Source organism: Globicephala melas, chromosome 11 (assembly GCF_963455315.2).
Source record: "Globicephala melas chromosome 11, mGloMel1.2, whole genome shotgun sequence".
NCBI lineage: Eukaryota > Metazoa > Chordata > Mammalia > Artiodactyla > Delphinidae > Globicephala > Globicephala melas.
In genome coordinates this window covers 77,804,651-77,823,381 of record NC_083324.2, presented here as the reverse complement: position 1 = coordinate 77,823,381, position 18,731 = coordinate 77,804,651, and the positions used below count along the sequence as shown (strand labels likewise).

The 18,731-nt window shown below is 39.2% G+C and overlaps 1 protein-coding gene across 1 annotated transcript in view; it reads left to right on the top strand.

Moving 5' to 3' along the window:
• The window catches only part of PKHD1 (PKHD1 ciliary IPT domain containing fibrocystin/polyductin), a 426,555-nt gene that overhangs the window by 64,951 nt on the left and 342,873 nt on the right, over positions 1-18,731 (top strand). Inside the window, exons 32-34 of the mRNA XM_030870494.2 lie at positions 1,598-1,741; positions 7,829-8,048; positions 17,866-18,016. Coding sequence (XP_030726354.2) covers positions 1,598-1,741; positions 7,829-8,048; positions 17,866-18,016 — 515 coding nt within the window. The remainder of the gene's footprint in view (positions 1-1,597; positions 1,742-7,828; positions 8,049-17,865; positions 18,017-18,731) is intronic.

Here is an 18,731-nt window from a genome sequence, read left to right as displayed (position 1 = left end):
ATATTTGCCTTGCCTTTTCTTCCAGTGATGGTTTGGGTTTCTGTCCCCTTAATGTCTTACTACACTTGAGATAGCTCAAATGTGATTGTGATGCAGAAAGGTTAGAAGTAATTATGGGAGCAGGATCCTAGACTGATGAAGTACGCACCAAGCCATTTCTTGGAACAAATATGTCTGGCCTCAGCTGGGCGGGATGCTACGGGGATTGGGGTTTGGTCCTGAGTCTGTCACTATTTTAGCTGGGTAACTTTTTTAAGCCTCAGATTTCTTATTTGATAAAGGGTTTGGGGCTGGATGCTCCCTTGTTCCCCTTTCAACTCTCTAGGAATCCATGACTTTTATGGTGAGAGAGGAGGGGTAAGAATGCACCCAAGCAAAAAGTTTGTCAGGTAGCTGTGTAAATACCACCTAGATTTGACATTGAAGGCAGGAGAAACTAGACCTCTATCTCAATGTAGACTAGAGGTCTCTGCACATCTGACATTTTCAGGTGTCAGCTGACATTTTCCTTTATTGATTTTCAGACTGAAGCAAAACATGTTGTCTGTTAAGAACTGACATGATTTTACCCATCAGACAGGCACTCTTCTTACACAGCAGGTAGGAGTATAAACTGGGGCAACATTATTTTGGAGAGAAATTTGGCAGTATTCATCAAAATTAAAAATTTACTTCTCCTTTGACCTAGCAATTCCACTTCTAAGAAGTTGCACCAGTTTTACTCATATAAGTGTATATAGTTCATTGCACCATCCTTAATTGCAGAAAAAGAGGAGAAATTATGGAACTATCAATCAATAGGAAGATTGCTCAATAAATTATGGAATAATCATATGATGGAATTCTAAGTGGCTATTAAAATGATGAGCTAGGGGGCTTCCCTGGTGGCACAGTGGTTGAGAGTCCGCCTGTCGATGCAGGGGACACGGGTTTGTGCCCCGGTCCGGGAAGATCCCACATGCCGCGGAGGGGCTGGGCCCGTGAGCCATGGCCGCTGAGCCTGTGCGTCCGGAGCCTGTGCTCCGCAGCGGGAGAGGCCACAACAGTAAGAGGCCTGCATACTGCAAAAAAAATAAATAAAAAATAAAAATGATGAGCTAGATCTGTATATATAGACTTGGAAAAATGTTTATGCTACACTTCTAATTTTTAAAAAAAGTTGTAGAATATTATGTATAGAATGACCCCTTTGTATAAAAAAACCTATATGCTTAGAAAATTCAAGAAGAATTCACAAGAAATTCTATACATGGCTACTTCTGGGGAGTGAGATAAGTAGTTAGGGGAAGTTTTTCTTTCACTTTATACTCTTCTCTATAAAAAGTTTAAGAACGATAAATAAGCATTATTTTTCTACATAGGAATTTTTGCACGTTTTATAGGTTGTTGAATTATTGGGGTTTGACAGAATAAGGGCTCCAGGCTTTGGAGGCCAGAGCTTAGTGAGAAGAAACTGAGAAAACAGGGAATCTAAGGCCAGTGTGTGGACTCAGGAGGGCATAGAAAGAATGAAGGGGAGCAGGAAAGCATAGGTTTGAATTCTGAGTAAAGAAAGATTTGCCTCTATGATGGTGAACTCATCATTTTGTCTTTAAAGGCTGCCTGGGTGGAAGGCTCGTGCATGTGTTTGGAGCAGGATTTTCTCCTGAGAACATCTCAGCTGCCGTGTGTGGTGCTCCCTGCCAAGTCTTGGCTAACGCGACAGTGTCTGCCTTCAGCTGCCTGGTTCTGCCCCTGGATGGTCAGGAAAAATGCCATATTCGTTTTTTAAAGAGTGTATATGGAAATGACATACTTTGGTTAACTCCATTTTTTTGATAATTAATGCTGTATTGACTTTAAATTTTTCTATGTGTTCCTGGGGGGGAAAAATACACTGATCCCCATCTAAAATGGTAGTTAGAATTGGGGACCACCTGTTAAGATGAGTCATAACAGCTTTTGTCATGTTAATGACAACAAAACATTTATCACCTATGTTCTTTTTTTTTAAACATCTTTATTGGAGTATAATGGCTTTACAGTGGTGTGTTAGTTTCTGCTTTATAACAAAGTGAATCAGTTATACATAAACATATGTTCCCATATCTCTTCCCTCTTGCGTCTCCCTCCCTCCCACCCTCCCTATCCCACCCCCTAGGTGGTCACAGAGCACCGAGCTGATCTCCCTGTGCTATGAGCTGATCTCCCTGTGCTATGCGGCTGCTTCCCACTAGCTATCTACCTTACGTTTGGTAGTGTATATATGACCATGCCACTCTCTCACTTTGTCACAGCTTACCCTTCCCCCTCCCCATATCCTCAAGTCCGTTCTCTAGTAGGTCTGTGTTCTTGACGGCAGTCATATGAAGATGGAGAAAGTAGTTCTGAGTGGTGAATACTAGTTTCAGTGACAGCCTAGGCATCGTGGAGAAAACAATTTTGTCTTGTTCTGAGGTGGGGCTGCTGAAAATGTCTGCCTTCTGGAGGTCCTAGTGAAGGGATTAGATCATTCTGCTGGAGAGCTCTTGCATATTAGTGTGCTCAGGTCTTGAATCTTATTATAGGAAAAAAAGGCCAACATTAACATTATCCTTCTATTCTGTAAAGTCCAGATAATTACCTGAGCCCTTACTCAGTAAAACACCACGATCTCTCACTGTTGTAAGCTTTGTAGCCATCATATAAATTGTGGCACGGGAAGCCATGTCTTTGTGGGGTGGAGGGTTTAGAATGGAATGTGCAAAGCTTTGATATTTCTATGATGGGGCTCACAACATATGCTTATAACCTACTGCGCTTCAGAAAAAAAAGTCTCAGGGATGAAATTACTATTATCACTACAGGGTCAGCTAAGCCAGGTGGTTATTTGGTTTGCATAATCATAGATCTTATACCTGTGCACTTAAAAATAATTTGTACTCATGTTTTCTGTAAAATGCTTTAAGTTATATTCCTAATTTCTGTGTCTGCAACTTGAATGTTGGTGAAAGATTTACAGTGATAAAAGCATCACTTCTGAGCTTGGACAAAAATTCCATGATGGCTACTACTGTTGTGATGGCAGTTACATTGGATGGTCTTAGACCAGAAGGAGGAGTGGTGGTGGTGGCCGTGGGGATTGGGAGGAAGGAGAGGAGGAGGAAAGGAGGGAAGAGGAGAAAGAATCCTTGCTTACGATAGTGGAAATCGAGTGTCCTATGACCTCATGTATATGAGCAGAACATCACAGATGAGAGATCTGTTCTACTTAAGATTCCACAATAGGAAATTTAGGATATGGTAGAAAGTTGAAGTTAATATGTCTGTTTCTTCCTCTGTTCTAACTCCTGTGCCTAGAACTGTCCTGGCTTAGGGGACGTGCAAAATTAATGTTCGATGAAAGAATAAATACGGGAATTGGGAAATGGTGGAAACGTAAAACCGACTCCCCATTTCTAGGTCCTAATATTTAACAAATACTGCTACAGTTTTTTTGGAGGGGGCGGGGGGCTTTCACATATACACTATTTAAATTAATCAACTCTTTGCTATTATTTCAAGACATCTAGTTTCAACCAGAAGTACAAACTAAAAACCAATGAAGTTTCAGGGTCAGGTAAATTGTGTTATTGGGAGTTTTATAACTCATAGGAGAGGAATAAAATAAATTATTATATTTTAAAAGATTTGATTAAATTTAGAAAAAGAATTCTCAAAATTCCTTGATTTTTAGAAGAGGAAAACATGAGTGAGGCGCTGTAACTTTTACCATTGTCACTAGGTGTCAGCAAACACTCATTGATTGTACAAGGGCCGCTCATTTACTCTGGGGAAATGGATAATTTATTTTCCTCTTTCATTAAAAAAGAATTGGGAGATTGGGATTGACATAAATACACTAATATGTATAAAATAGTTAATCAGAGCCTTCTGTATAAAAAAATAAATGAAATAAAATTCAAAATAAAAAAAGTCTTTTAAAAGACTTTTAAGTAGTGTCTATAAAGATGGAGAGGAACTGGCGGAATCCAACTCCACTGGTTTCTTTTTTTTTTAACATCTTTATTGGAGTATAATTGCTTTACAACGTTGTGTTAGCTTCTGCTGCACAACAAAGTGAATCAGCCATATGTATACACATACCCCATATCCCCTCCCTCTTGCATCTCCCTCCCACCCTCCCTATCCTACCCCTCTAGGTGGTCACAAAGCACGGAGCTGATCTCCCTGTGCTGTGGGGCTGCTTCCCACTAGCTATCTGTTTTACATTTGGTAGTGTATATATGTCCATGTCACTCTCTCACTTTGTCCCAGCTTATACTTCCCCCTCCCCGTGTCCACAAGTCCATTCTCTATGTCTGCATCTTTATTCCTGTCCTGCCTCTAGGTTTGTCAGAACCGTTTTTTTTTTTTAAGATTCCATATATATGTGTTAGCATACGGTATTTGTTTTTCTCTTTCTGACTTACTTCACTCTGTATGACAGACTCTAGATCCATCCACCTCACTACAAATAACTCAATTTTGTTTCTTTTTATGGCTGAGTAATATTCCATTGTATACATGTGCCACATCTTCTTTATCCATTCATCTATCAGTGGGCATTTAGGTTGTGTCCATGTCCTAGCTATTGTAAATAGTGCTGCAATGAACATTGTGGTACATGACTCTTTTTGAATTATGGTTTTTTCAGGGTATATGTCCAGTAGTGGGATTGCTGGGTCATTTGGTAGTTCTATTTGTAGTTTTTTAAGGAACCTCCATGCTGTTCTCCATAGTGGATGTATCAATTACATTCCCACCAGCAGTGCAAGAGCGTTCCCTTTTCTCCACACCCTCTCCAGCATTTACTGTTTCTAGACTTTTTGATGATGACCATTCTGACTGGTGTGAGGTGATACCTCATTTGTAGTTTTGATTTGCATTTCTCTAATGATTAGTGATGTTGAGCATTCTTTCATGTGTTTGTTGGCAGTCTGTATATCTTCTTTGGAGAAATGTCTGTTTAGGTCTTCTGCCCATTTTTGGATTGGGTTGTTTGTTTTTTTTGATATTGAGCTGCATGAGCTGCTTGTGTATTTTGGTGATTAATCCTTTGTCACTCTACTGGTTTCTTACTTAAGATCCAGGATGGGAGTTGGGGATTCTGTGTATCCCTGAAATTGGATAAGACATTTTGAGAATATGATTGTGTATTTTTTTTTGTAGGAAGTAGGTCTACAGTGTACATCGAATTGTCAAAGGAGTGTGTCTCATAAATTATTAAAAACTACTAAATAATTCCCCTACTTTCAGATAGGATTGCACAGAACCAATTTAGTTAAGAATCTGTTATATTTTAAAAGACTTTTTAGCGGGCACTTTCACAGCAGCGACCCATACAAGTGTTTCACAGTTGTCTTTCTCAGGGAAATCTATCCTTTTACCTACTAATGCTCCCCACTCTACTTTTTTCAACCTTAATCAGCTGGCAGCCCTTGGGAAAGCTGAATAATTTCAGTCCTTCTAACACAGTGCTTCTCAATGATATTATTATTGAGAATTACTGAAAAAATATTATTACCGGAGCAGCAACAGTAGCAGCACCTGGGATTTTGTTAACAGTGCGAATCCTTGGGACCTACTGTATCAGAAACTTTACAGCAAGTAAACATTTTAGTATTTCTCTTCTGAGCTTCTTGAGTATAATCTGTAAAAATATGCAGTCACTATGCTGTACACCTGAAACTAACATAATATTGTAAATCAACTATACTTCAATAAAAGTTAAGAAATGTAGAGCTCTAAAAATGTCCTGTTAAAAAAAAAATGTCCTGTTGCTGCTTTTGGGGTCATCATCTTTACTTTTCCCCCAAATTGTACTTCTAACAAAAGAAGAATTTTCTTTCTTCATATGATAGGTTGCTAAAGCATCTTGTCAGTCTAATACTCTGTATTTGTTTAAAATCAGCAAGATCTTTGATCTTTTGGGTTCTTGCATTTATATCTTGAGTTATACCACATGACTTCTTCGTGGAAACTTTGACTTTTCCATGAGGCATGAAAAGCTAAAGTGATTAAGGTCGCACAGCTATTTTGTGGCAGAACCTTGAGTAAAATCCATGGATTCTGATCCCCAACGCTGGGCACTTTTCATAATCCACCTTGTCAATTTGCATCCACCTAATCACCCATAATGAGTTCATTATTTTATAGGTGTTAAGCCTGTTTTTATTTGCCCCAGGGCTTACTGACTGGAAAGTTCTCATGTTTCCTCTATCCATACAAGACTCTTACTTTCCAGACATTTTAATTGCTGTAATTCTTTGGGAACACAGTCACAGAACCTACTATGTGTTAGGTGCTTTGGAATATACCAGCAATAATAATACTATTTGTGTGTGATTGAATAACGGCAAACCCTCTCATGTACTTGTCTTATCCCTTGCTGCATGCAGCCCTGTGATGTAGGCAGGCCTCTTAGCTTCAAGCTCATAGCCCTTGATAACATGTGTTACGTACCTGCATGAACAAGCTAGCTGCAGAGGTAGAAGGCTAGAGGAAATTTTTCTTTTCTATTTTATTAAGGTTTTCAGGCAGAGATGCTCCCAAACCATCTCATGTAGAGATTTGTTCATCCTCCTGTTAAAGGTTATTGCCAGTCTGGCTTGGTGATGCTTTTTACATCGTGTCTCATGACCTGGAAAGAAATGGGCTTAGGGTCAGAGGGCTTCAAATCATTGCTATTCTTCTTTATGAAATGTTAATAGTCATAACTCTATGAGAATCAAGAACTTCTGTTAATCAAGAGATCCCATAAAGAGAATGAAAAGTCTAGCCACAAATCTGGAGAAGGTATTAGTAAGCATATAACCTCTGTAGGATTAGTACCCAGAATATAAAACTCACAAATCAATAAGGAAAAGACAAGCATTCCAATAGAAAAAAAGGCAAATGACAGAAATGGGAATTTCATAGAAGGGAAAATACGTTGTTACTAAACATATAAAAACTTGCTCAACCTAAAAATTAATGATGAAAATTCAAAATAAGGCCACAATGAGATGCTGTTGTATACTCACTGGACTGGGCAAAATTAAGAGTCTGATAATCCCAAGTGCTGACAATTATGTGGGTTACTGGGAAGTCATAAATATAGGTGGTAGGAACGTGAAATGACACAACCACTTTGGAAACAACATGGCACTGTCTTGTAAGGTTGAACTTGCACCTACCCTGTGAGTAGACAATTTTCTTAGAGGTATATACCCTAGAGAAAATTCCATACATGTTTGTAGTAGCAAAACCTGGGAATTACCCAAAAGTCCATTGGTGACAGAATAGGTAAATATATTGTAGTACTTTCACAGAATGCAGTGTTGAACAGCAGTGAAAATGTTTGAACAACAGTTACATGCAATAATAGGGCTAAATCTTGGAAACATAATATCGAGTGCAGAAAGCAGGTCTAAGGATATTATGCCATGTAGTCTATTTTCTAAAGTTCAAAAAGAAGTAAAATTCAACAATCTCCTGTTTAGGATACAAACCCATGTGAGAAAGCTATTTAAAAAATGCAAGTGTTTGTTTCTGAGAATGAGGAGGAAGTGGGTAGACCTGGCCAGGAGCACGGTATTGGCTTATGTTGGCTGAATTTATGGTACATTCACCTGAGTTTTCTGACTAGGTGATTCATATTTTACAAAAACATGATTTGTATCTTCTGTATGAATTATGTACACATAGTACACTTTTAAGAAGAGTAAATGAATAAGTTTATTTTCCTATTGGTCAAGGAAAAACACATGGGCTTGGTTGATGTAAGAAATTAAGGCCTTTAGTTTTTTCTGTGGTTATTACCTAACCCAACGTTGACCGTTTCATGCAGTGTCCTTGGCTTTCCTGTGTGGCCTGAGGCCTGAGGAGGAGAACTGTGAGACCTCTGGCTGCAGCTACGTGCAGTGTGATTTGACTGTCGCTGTGGGGACAGAGCGCCTGCCCGAATCATGGCCTTATTTCTACACCTGTGAAGAGAGTTCCCGATGCATCTGTGCACAAGATCGTTGGACAGCGTCCGTCTTTCCATCTTTCTCAGGCCTCTTCATCAGGTAACCCAGTCCTCTCCCTCCCTGACCTTCCCCACGAATGCACAGCCAGTGGATTAATGGAATTCTCAGGAACGGCAGGCTGCGTGGACACAGCCCTAGGGCCAACCCTCTTGTTGGAGGGACTGTTCCATTGTGGATTCCAGCCAGTCTGCATATCAAAGAGTCTCCTGTCTTTTCAAGTGTTCAAGAGAACATCTGAAAAATCTGCCCAGTAAACAGCCTGCTTTGTTCTTGCTTAGATTTTAATATTTATCTTCCGATCCAGAGCAACATCTGGTGAATGCCAATGGGGGAAAAAGATTAGACATTATGAAAAACAGAAGGCTCTTTTCCCGTTTCCCTTTTCTTTTCTTTCCAAACAGATTCACAAGTATGAGAAAAAGTCATAGAGAAATCCAGCAGATTGTGCAATGTTTATTCAGAAGAAAGGGGGATGCATGGGCCGAAGGACTGTAGATCTAGGATTTAAAAGCCATAGGCTTATAAGTTTTTGAACTTAAAAAGTAAACAAATAAATACCACAACTTTCCAGGTAAAAATCCCCTTTTCTAAACACATTTAAAAAAAAGTGTGGTCCTGTCGGTTGCTCTAGATGACCTTCATTTCTGCAAGCAGCTTCCTTACTGTGAAGTGTGATATTTCAGTGCTGAATGTGGCCCTGTGTCCTTCTTTATTTCTTATCTAGATAGAGTGGTTACATCCTATTATTTAATGAAGGCCTCTTTCCCCATTAAAAAATAAAACTAAACAAGACCAACTACCCAGAGGAAAAGTGAGAACCAGCCCTTTCCATGGCAGTCAGAATTTCTGATGTCCTAAGACAGCCCGTGTTTTACTTTTTAACATCTTTATTGGAGCATAATTGCTTTACAGTGGTATGTTAGTTTCTGCTTTATAACAAAGTGAATCAGCTATACATATACATATATCCCCATATCTCCTCCCTCTTGCATCTCCTCCCACCCTCCCTATCCCACCCCTCTAGGTGGTCACAAAGCACCGAGCTGATCTCCCTGTGCTATGTGGCTGCTTCCCACTAGCAATCTGTTTTACATTTGGTAGTATATATAAGTCATGCCACTCTCTCACTTCGTGCCAGCTTACCCTTCCCCCTCCCTGTGTCCTCAAGTCCATTCTCCACATCTGCGTCTTTATTCCTGTCCTGCCACTAGGTTCTTCGGAATCTTTTTTTTTTTTTTTTTTTAGATTCCATATATATGTGTAAGCATATGGTATTTGGTTTCTCTTTCTGACTTACTTTGCTCTGTATGACAGACTCTAGGTCCATCTACCTCACTACAAATAACTCAATTTTGTTTCTTTCTATGGCTGAGTAATATTCCATTGTATATATGTGCCACATCTTCTTTATCCATTCATCTGTCACTGGACACTTAGGTTGCTTCCATGTCCTAGCTATTGTAAATAGTGCTGCAATGAACATTGTGGTACATGACTCTTTTTGAATTATGGTTTTCTCAGGGTGTGTGCCCAGTAATGGGATTGCTGGGTCATTTGGTAGTTCTGTTTTTAGTTTTTTAAGGATCCTCCATACTGTTCTCCATAGTGGCTGTATCAATTTACATTCCCACCGACAGTGCAAGAGGATTCTTTTCTCCACACCCTCTCCAGCATTTGTTTGTGGATTTTTTGATGATGGCCATTCTGACAGGTGTGAGATGATATCTCATTGTAGTTTTGATTTGCATTTCTCTAATGATTAGTGATGTTGAGCATCCTTTCATGTGTTTGTTGTCAATCTTTTCATCTTCTTTGGAGAAATGTCTATTTAGGTCTCCTGCCCATTTTTTGTTGCGGTTGTGTGTTTTTTTGATATTGAGCTGCATGAGCTGCTTGTAAATTTTGGAGATTAATCCTTTGTCAGTTGCTTCATTTGCGAATATTTTCTCCCATTCTGAGGGTTGTCTTTTCATCTTGTTCGTGGTTTTCTTTGCTGTGCAAAAGCTTTTAAGTTTCATTAGGTCCTATTTGTTTATTTTTGTTTTTATTTCCATTTCTCTAGGAGGTGGGTTGAAAAGGATCTTGCTGTGATTTATGTCATAGAGTGTTCTGCCTATGTTTTCCTCTAAGAGTTTGATAGTGTCTGGCCTTAACATTTAGGTCTTTAATCCATTTTGAGTTTATTTTAGTGTAGAGTGTTAGGGAGTATTCTAATTTCATTCTTTTACATGTAGCTGTCCAGTTTTCCCAGCACCACTTACTGAAGGGGCTGTCTTTTCTGTGTTGTATATTCTTGCCCCCTTTATCAAAGGTAAGATGACCATAGGTGCATGGGTTTATCTCTGGGCTTTCTATCCTGTTCCATTGATATTTATGTTTTTGTGCCAGTACCTTACTGTCTTGATTACTGTAGCTTTGTAGTATGGTCTGAAGTCAGGGAGCCTGATTCCTCCAGCTCTGTTTTTCTTTCTCAAGATTGCTTTGGCTATTCCATACAAATTGTGAAAGTTTTTGTTCTAGTTCTGTGAAAAATGCCGTTGGTAGTTTGATAGGGATTACATTGAATCTCTAGATTGCTTTGCGAAGTATTGTCATTTTCACAATGTTGATTCTTCCAATCCAAGAACATGGTATATCTCTCCATCTGTTTTATCATCTTTAATTTCTTTCATCAGTGTCTTATAGTTTTCTGCATACAGGTCTTTTGTCTCCTTAAGTAGGTTTATTCCTAGGTATTTTATTCTTTTTGTTGCAATGGTAAATGGGAGTGTTTCCTTAATTTCTCTTTCAGATTTTTCATCATTATTATATAGGAATGCAAGAGATTTTTGTGCATTAATTTTGTGTCCTGCTACTTTACCAAAATCATTGATTAGCTCTAGTAGTTTTCTGGTAGCATCTTTAGGATTCTCTGTGTATAGCATCATGTCATCTGCAAACAGTGACAGTTTTATTTCTTCTTTTCTGATTTGGATTCCTTCTATTTCTTTTTCGTCTCTGATTGCTGTGGCTAAAACTTGCAAAACTAAGTTGAATAATAGTGGTGAGAGTGGACAGCCTTGTCTTGTTCCTGATCTTAGTAGAAATGGTTTCAGTTTTTCACCATTGAGATTGATGTTGGCTGTGTGTTTGGCATATATGGTCTTTATTATGTTGAGGTAAGTTCCCTCTATGCCTACTTTCTAGAGGGTTTTTATCATAAATGGGTGTTGAATTTTGTCGAAAGTTTTTCTGCGTCTATTGAGATGGTTATATAGTTTTTCTCCTTCAATTTGTTAACATGGTTTATCACATTGATTGATTTGCATATATTGAAGAATCCTTGCATCCCTGGGATACACGCCACTTGATCATGGTGTATGATCCTTTTAATGTGCTGTTGGATTCTGTTTGCTAGTATTTTGTTGAGGATTTTTGCATCTATGTTCATCAGTGATACTGGCCTGTAGTTTTCTTTCTTTGTGACATCTTTGTCAGGTTTTGGTATCAGGGTGATGGTGGCCTTGTAGAATGAGTTTGGGAGTTTTCCTCCCTCTGCTATATTTGGAAGATTTTGAGAAGGATTGGTGTTAGCTCTTCTCTAAATGTTTGATAGAATTCACCTGTGAAGCCATCTGGTCCTGGGCTTTTGTTTGTTGGAAGATTTTTAATCAGAGTCTCAATTTCAGTGCTTGTGATTGCTCTGTTTTTATTTTCTGTTTCTTCCTGGTTCAGTCTCTGAAGGTTGTGCCTTTCTAAGAATTTGTCCATTTCTTCCAGGTTGTCCATTTTATTGGCATAGAGTTGCTTGTAGTAATCTCTCATGATCCTTTGTATTTCTGCAGTGTTGTTACTTCTCCATTTTCATTTCTAATTCTATTGATTTGAGTCTTCTTTTTTTTCTTGATGAGTCTGGCTAATGGTTTATCAATTTTGTTTATCTTCTCAAAGAACCAGCTTTTAGTTTTATTGATCTTCGCTATTGTTTTCTTCATTTCTTTTTCATTTATTAATTCTTCATACTTTGATCCAGCGATTTTACTTCCAGGATTTTAAGAAAGCAGTTGGAAATATGTAACATTTATGAAGAACTATAGTCTTCAATGCTTTAGGTATATTAACAAAAACAGTTGAAATGAAGTAAGCGTTTAGTAATAAAGAATGAATCCAAGTGATAATATACTAAGAACCTTGAAAAACCATGGTGTAGAACATTTAACCAAAGAAGGAAATGCTTACAATATACTGAGGAGTGAAAGGTACAGGTCACAAAATAGTGCCTCAATGAAGTCCTGATGGTGTTTATAGTACATGTACATGTGTCACACAACAGGTGATTGGGAAAAAGACCGGAAGGATGTATTCTAAAATGCTGATAGTGCCTATCCCTAGGGGGCTGGAGGACTGATCATATTTGTTTTCTTCATTGTGTTTTTATGTAATTTTTTCAGTGAACATGTACTAATTTAATAACCAGAAAACACAATATAAATCTTACATGGGGTGCTAGGAATATCATGTGCTAAATAGCTTACCTTGGTTCCTCTTAAGATTGTGCTTGTGAACGCAGAGAACTACTTTCCAGGGTCTTTGCAAAGAACCCATTTCCATTAAATGGTTTAACCCCCTGCCAGCCACTACCACTATGGATTTGATGTCATTTGGCAAAGACAGACATTTGTATCTGTGGCAGATATGTGCCCAGTTTGTCCATCCATCCATCCAGTAGTTATCAAGTGTTTATTATGTTCCAGGTACTGTGCCAGGAGCTGGTGACTCAGTGGTGAATGAGATGCAAAGTCCCTGTCCTTAAGAGTAGTGGAGGAGGCCAGACAATAAACAAGATGATCACATGTTCTGATAAGGGCTATAAAGTGATAAAAAACAATGGAGGCTGCTTTTAAAAATTTTTTTATTTCATTTTTTGTTATTATTGTTTTTTAAATTGCAGTATAGTTGATTTACAATGTATCAGTTTCAGGTGTACAGCAAAGTGATTCAGTTATACAAATATATTATATATATATATATATATATATATATGTTCTTTTTCAGATTCTTTTCCCTTTTAGATTATTACAAGATACTGAATATAGTTCCCTGCACTACACAGTAGGTAGTGATATCAAACGATATTTGTCTTTCTCTGTCGGGCTTACTTCACTTAGTATGATAATCTCTAGGTCCATCTATGTTGCTACAAATGGCATTATTTCATTCTTTTTTATGGCTGAGTAATATTCCACTGTATGTGTCTGTGTGTGTGTGTGTGTGTGTGTGTGTGTGTGTGTGTGTGTATATCTCACATCTTCTTTATTCATTCATCTGTCAGTGGACATTTAGGTTACTTCCATATCTTGGCTATTGTAAATAGTGCTGCAGTGAACATTGGAGTGCATGTATCTTTTTTTTTCCCCAAGGGAAAGATACTCATTTATTTTTATATTTTTTTACATTTTTTTACAATTTTATTTTATTTATTTATTTATACAGCAGGTTCTTATTAGTTATCCATTTTATACATATTAGTGTATATATGTCAATCCCAATCTACCAATTCAACCCACCCCCACCCCCACCCCTCCCCTGGAGTGCATGTATCTTTTTGAATTATAGTTTTCTCTAGATATATGCCCAGGTGTGGGATCACTGGATCAGCTCAGAGGAGGTTTCTCTGAAGAAGTGCCTTTTAAGCTGAGCTAAGGACAAGTGTCATTGTGGAGAGTCAGGCAGTGGGGGCAGCAAGTGCAAAGGACCCATTAAGTTTCACGAACTGTCAGAGGTCAGAAGGGCAGGAGTAGGGTTAGAAGGAGGAAAAGTGGCTCGAGAAGAGCTCGGGGATGTATTATGGCCTCAAAGGCCATAGTAAGGAGTTTGGATTCTATTCTAAGAACAGACTAAGTATCTTTCTAAAGTCACAGTCAAGCCCCGGCAGTATCAGGACTGGAACCCAAGGCTTCTGACTCACAGTGTACTCAGCATGATGCTGTATTGTTGGCATCAGTAACAGAGCCTTGGCTGGGCTGTGCGGGTCCAGGAGATTTGAGACATGGGAAGCAATTTCAGGCTAAGTGAGGGAGGCAGAATGATGGCATGTGTTTTTACTGCCTACCATAGAGAGTGCATCCAAGGAGAATATCTGCTTACTTTTGGATCTGGTTGGACCGACTGAAAGAGCAATAGATTGGGACTCAGGAAACTTAGGTTCTAGAACTCTCTCTCCCACCGTTTGGGCCAAATATTCTTACCACATTCCCTCAAAATAAATATTTGTGTGCATGCGTGTGTGCATGCACATCCATATCATCTATATCTATGTATTTCTCTGTGTACACATATGTCTATAGTTAAAACTGGCCAACTGTGCTCCTTAATTTGTAGGATGGTTGTGGAAGAAAACATGACATAGTAATATTAAGAAACTTTGAAATTTTGCAAATGTTAGTCCATTTTTGACATCTTGGTGTCTCTGCTCATCTTGATGATGGCTTTTTAATGAAAAAAATTTCTAGTCATATAATCAGGGCCAAAAAAGAAAAGAAATATGAGCTAAAGGTTGTGAAAAAGTCTAAGCCAGCAGAAAAGCGTTTTAACTCTTTCAGAGCAAAAAGAACATGATTTGTTTTCACTTTCTTCTTGTATCGGGAAGCAGGGCACACAGGGTGGGAAGCAGCCTGGAAACACAGGACAATGCAAGGCTGAGTCAGGGATGCCGTGGTGCCCAGGCCTATGCCTGACATCACAGAGGTGGGAAGGACCTTCTGTACCATGGTCACTAGTCTTTCCTGGGAAGATCAGTGGCCCCACTGTGATATCTGCTTCTTCTGTCGTGTGCCTACGACTGCGGGGAACAGACTGTCTCCTCTGGGAACGGCCTGGAAAGCCACAGTGACCCTTGTTACAGCATCGACAGATATCAGCAGAGTCTTCTACTGGGGGACCAGCTGTTAGAGCACTTGCTGAAGAAACAGGCTTTGTTTAATTTGTTCAGGACTTGGTCAGCTGGAGTGACCTTCCAATGGCAGGTGATATATATTGTGTTTCTGGAGTCACTAGCAAAATGGAACAATCCACTGTGAGCTGGTGGGCATTGCTACAGGCAGATGAAAAGAGAGCAGGGTGACTTACCTCATTTTACTCTGACCTTTGCTGACGAAGAACCTAGAAGGGGCAGAAGAAGTCTTGTTAGGAGGTGGAAGCCCATGATCAAGAAAGTTTGTAAAGGTCACTCCTTCCCTTGAGTTCAAGTCAGTATCCCAGATCATCATATAGTGAGTATAAAAAACCTGCTCATATGAGTGAAGATCCACAGTTGGAAATGAACATGAGAGGGGAGCACAGAACAGAGAGGTGACAGGCAAATATTCTTTCCCTTGCCTAAGAAGCAAAAAAAGGGAATTCTGGAAAGGTAGACAACTAAGTTTACATTATCCCTGACAAAATTCCAGAATGAATTATTAATCAGATGGCTTGTGAGCCTTCAGAAATGGGAGTAGCAATCTGGGAACCGATTCACAAGGAACGAGATGGTGTGGAAAACCAACTTCATTTCCTTTCTGATGGCTTTATAAGAGATTTATGATGGCAATGGTGATGGAGAGCTTCTTAAACTATTCTAGCAACCCTCCTACCCCCCGCCCCCCAGTAGCAAAAGAAAGGTTCTAGCTGCAAAGCCCAAGGTACCCTGTCACAGAATCAAGTTGCTTTGAAGTCAGGTGTTTTATTTGAAAAGTCCATGTGAATTTTGCATTCTACTTCATCATATTTCCATAGGTATCTAAATATTACATTTTAATTTGAAAGTTAAATTACTTTGCTTTGCTTTTCTGAATCTTTGCATGCAAGTGACACTCCAGGAGCAAATGCTGTGTTTATCCTGTGGCTTTGTCTACCCCTGGATGATGGCTCAGCTAAATGGATGTGTAGCTACATTACAGGCTCAGATTCAAAATGTATTTGAGCAATGGGTCCACATCAGTGAGACGACCCGTAACAACAATGAATGTAAATTCCCACATTGACATTTCAACAATAATACCACCTATGTCAGTACCCCCTAAAACTATAACAAGAACTGACTTTATCGGACACTTCCTTACACCAGATTCTGGGCAGGTCCTTTTGTAGGCTTCATTTTGCTCCATCCCCCAAACACCTCTTTAAAAGAGTATCTTTATGATTAGTAACTTCATTTTATAAACGTGGAAAAAAAAGCTTAGAGAGTCATGTCTTCAGCAATGTCAGATGGATGGTAAATATCTGCTCGGGGATTCAAATCTAGCTGGCTGGCTTTCAAGCCTCACTTTTGCATTATAATGCTTCTCAGAAAATCGGCTGAACACATGCAGCATGGTGAAATCCTCAGGTAATTGTGGCTCTGAGACTTTGAGTTCACCACCATCTTAATTTAAGCTTAGGGGCTACAAAATGAACACAGTATTAGGTGCCATGGTGGGGAGGGCTTCGATAAAGGGAGACCACAGCCTCAATGGTCAGCCAAACTGGGCTGCACAATATTAACATATTGCCAATCTACAGTAGGTGTAGAAGACAGTGAGTATGGAAGTCATGTCCTGGGTGGATATGGAGCTGGGAATGTTTTAGCATGAAGACGAGGAGATGACGTAGATGTGATAGTTATCCTGCTCATTATTTCTAGCAAAGTGTGGGAGAAACCATTTCGACATTGATTTGAAAAAAGATGTTCTAGTTGGACATGAGTTACAGTTTCTCAAGCAGTGATCTTTTGCCCTTTTCATCACCAGTCCTGGTCTTCCCGTGGGATATGCCAACTTCGTGGTGAAGTCCCATCAGCATCTCAAAACTTGGGAGTATTGCTCTAGGAGACGGGACCCCTTGGATTCTCGTCTCGGAGCTGCCTTATTTTTGTGTTTGACTTTATGCAAATCACCAATCTCTTTGAGTTACATTTTTTATGCCTCTACCTAATTTACCGGCTGAAATGAGATCATATGTATGAAACTGTTAAAAAGTGTAAAGCGTCATGCATTATTATAACTAATAATCTTGGAGCTAGGTGCAACAATGCCTAAAGCCAGGATTATTCTTGAGTAAATATCACACCTGTTCGGGGCCATGCCCTGCAAACTCCATGCTCTCCTCTCCTCTGGACCACATATTTGTAGACTTTCTGTAATGCTACACTGCAGTTTTTCATTTTAAATCCAGTCTGGTTTCTCTCCTTAAAGCAAGAGGACTTTTAAAGCAAGTGGCTGGTAGTGTAACTGGCACATATATCGAATCTCCTTAGTCTGGGCGGTTAAGTAAGTTTAATTAATTTACTAAGTTAATGTTCCACTGCTAGCAACAGAGCCTCATTGCCATCAGCTGGGGAGAGGGAATTGAAAGCCTAAATGAGCTCATTTTTTCACAGTTGGAATTTGGGACCAGTTAGCCAGTTGTGTGGGTTTTCCAATTTCTCCATCTGCCCTGGGGGGATTCAGGCAATTCACTCCCCCATCACTGAATGTAAGAACAGGAAGAGGGAAGGGGAAAAGAAAAAAAAATTTTTTTCCTAACATTTGCTTCCATTTTTGGAACTGGAAGTATTATCTGTGCATTGCTTCTTTGGTTGGGTTTGGAGAAGCTTTTGCTAATGTTCCTGATAGAGCTGGAAAAGAGAAAGGCCTCAGTGAAAGATATTTACCATGTGCATTTTCATTGCAGGGTGTGCAGATAAAGGGAAAACAAATAAACAATAAAAGAATGGAAACAAAATTACAGAAATTTGCAAAATTTGACAAATGGTGGCCTGTGGTTGCCACAAGCTAATGGCTTGCAATGATTAATAAGAGTAAAAATAATTGCATTTCATTAAGATTGATGACACCCCATTTAACCTCCCCTCTCGTTTCAGCCCTAAAGTGGAAAGAGATGAAGTTCTCATCTATAATAGCTCCTGTACCATTACCATGGAAACTGAGGCAAAGATGGAGTGTGAGACGCCTAATCAGCCAATTACCGCCAAGATTACTGAGATACAGAAAAGCTGGGGCCAGAACACTCAGGTATAATCAAATCTTTTTTACAGACTGATTCAAACAGCTCAAATTAAATTTGTAATATTGTGTACATTAAAAAAACAATTTAGCCCAAATGGCAGCGATATATAATATTAAATGCTCTCAAACTTTGAGGAGCTGGTCTAATGCACAGCATCTGAATTCATAGTTAACTATGGTTAATCATATATTTTCTCAAAAATAAATGAGTGCTGCCTGGGCTCTTTTAAAGCACATTCTGAACAGATAATCTCAGCATTTTGTCCTGCTTTCCGCGAGCATGTTTGAAGGAAGCTCTCAGTGGTTTATTTCTCCATGAAATAAATGGCCTACAATTTAACCAGGCCCTTCTGGAAGGTTTCCAAATCACTCAGCCATCCTCAGTTGGTGGGATGGCAGTGTCTCCTGGTCCATCCCGAAAAGTCTGCGGGGTCATCTGGACCAGCCTCCCTACCTCACCCATCCATTTTTAAAGCATCTTAGCCACCCCTCCAAGTGGGTTTTATAAGAATGTGTCCTTAAAAGTCCCTTGTGGGAGATTCCACAGCCTCCCAGGAAATTTTCGAAAATTGAAATCAGAGACAAAGGGCTGTTTGGAAATGTATCAGATAATCTTTTACAACTCTCCAGGCTTCTCATGGTACACAGCTAAAAAATAATATTTATTGAGCACCTACTCCCTTAGGTGTCTTTCTCTTTATGAAAGCGATCCTCAGATCTC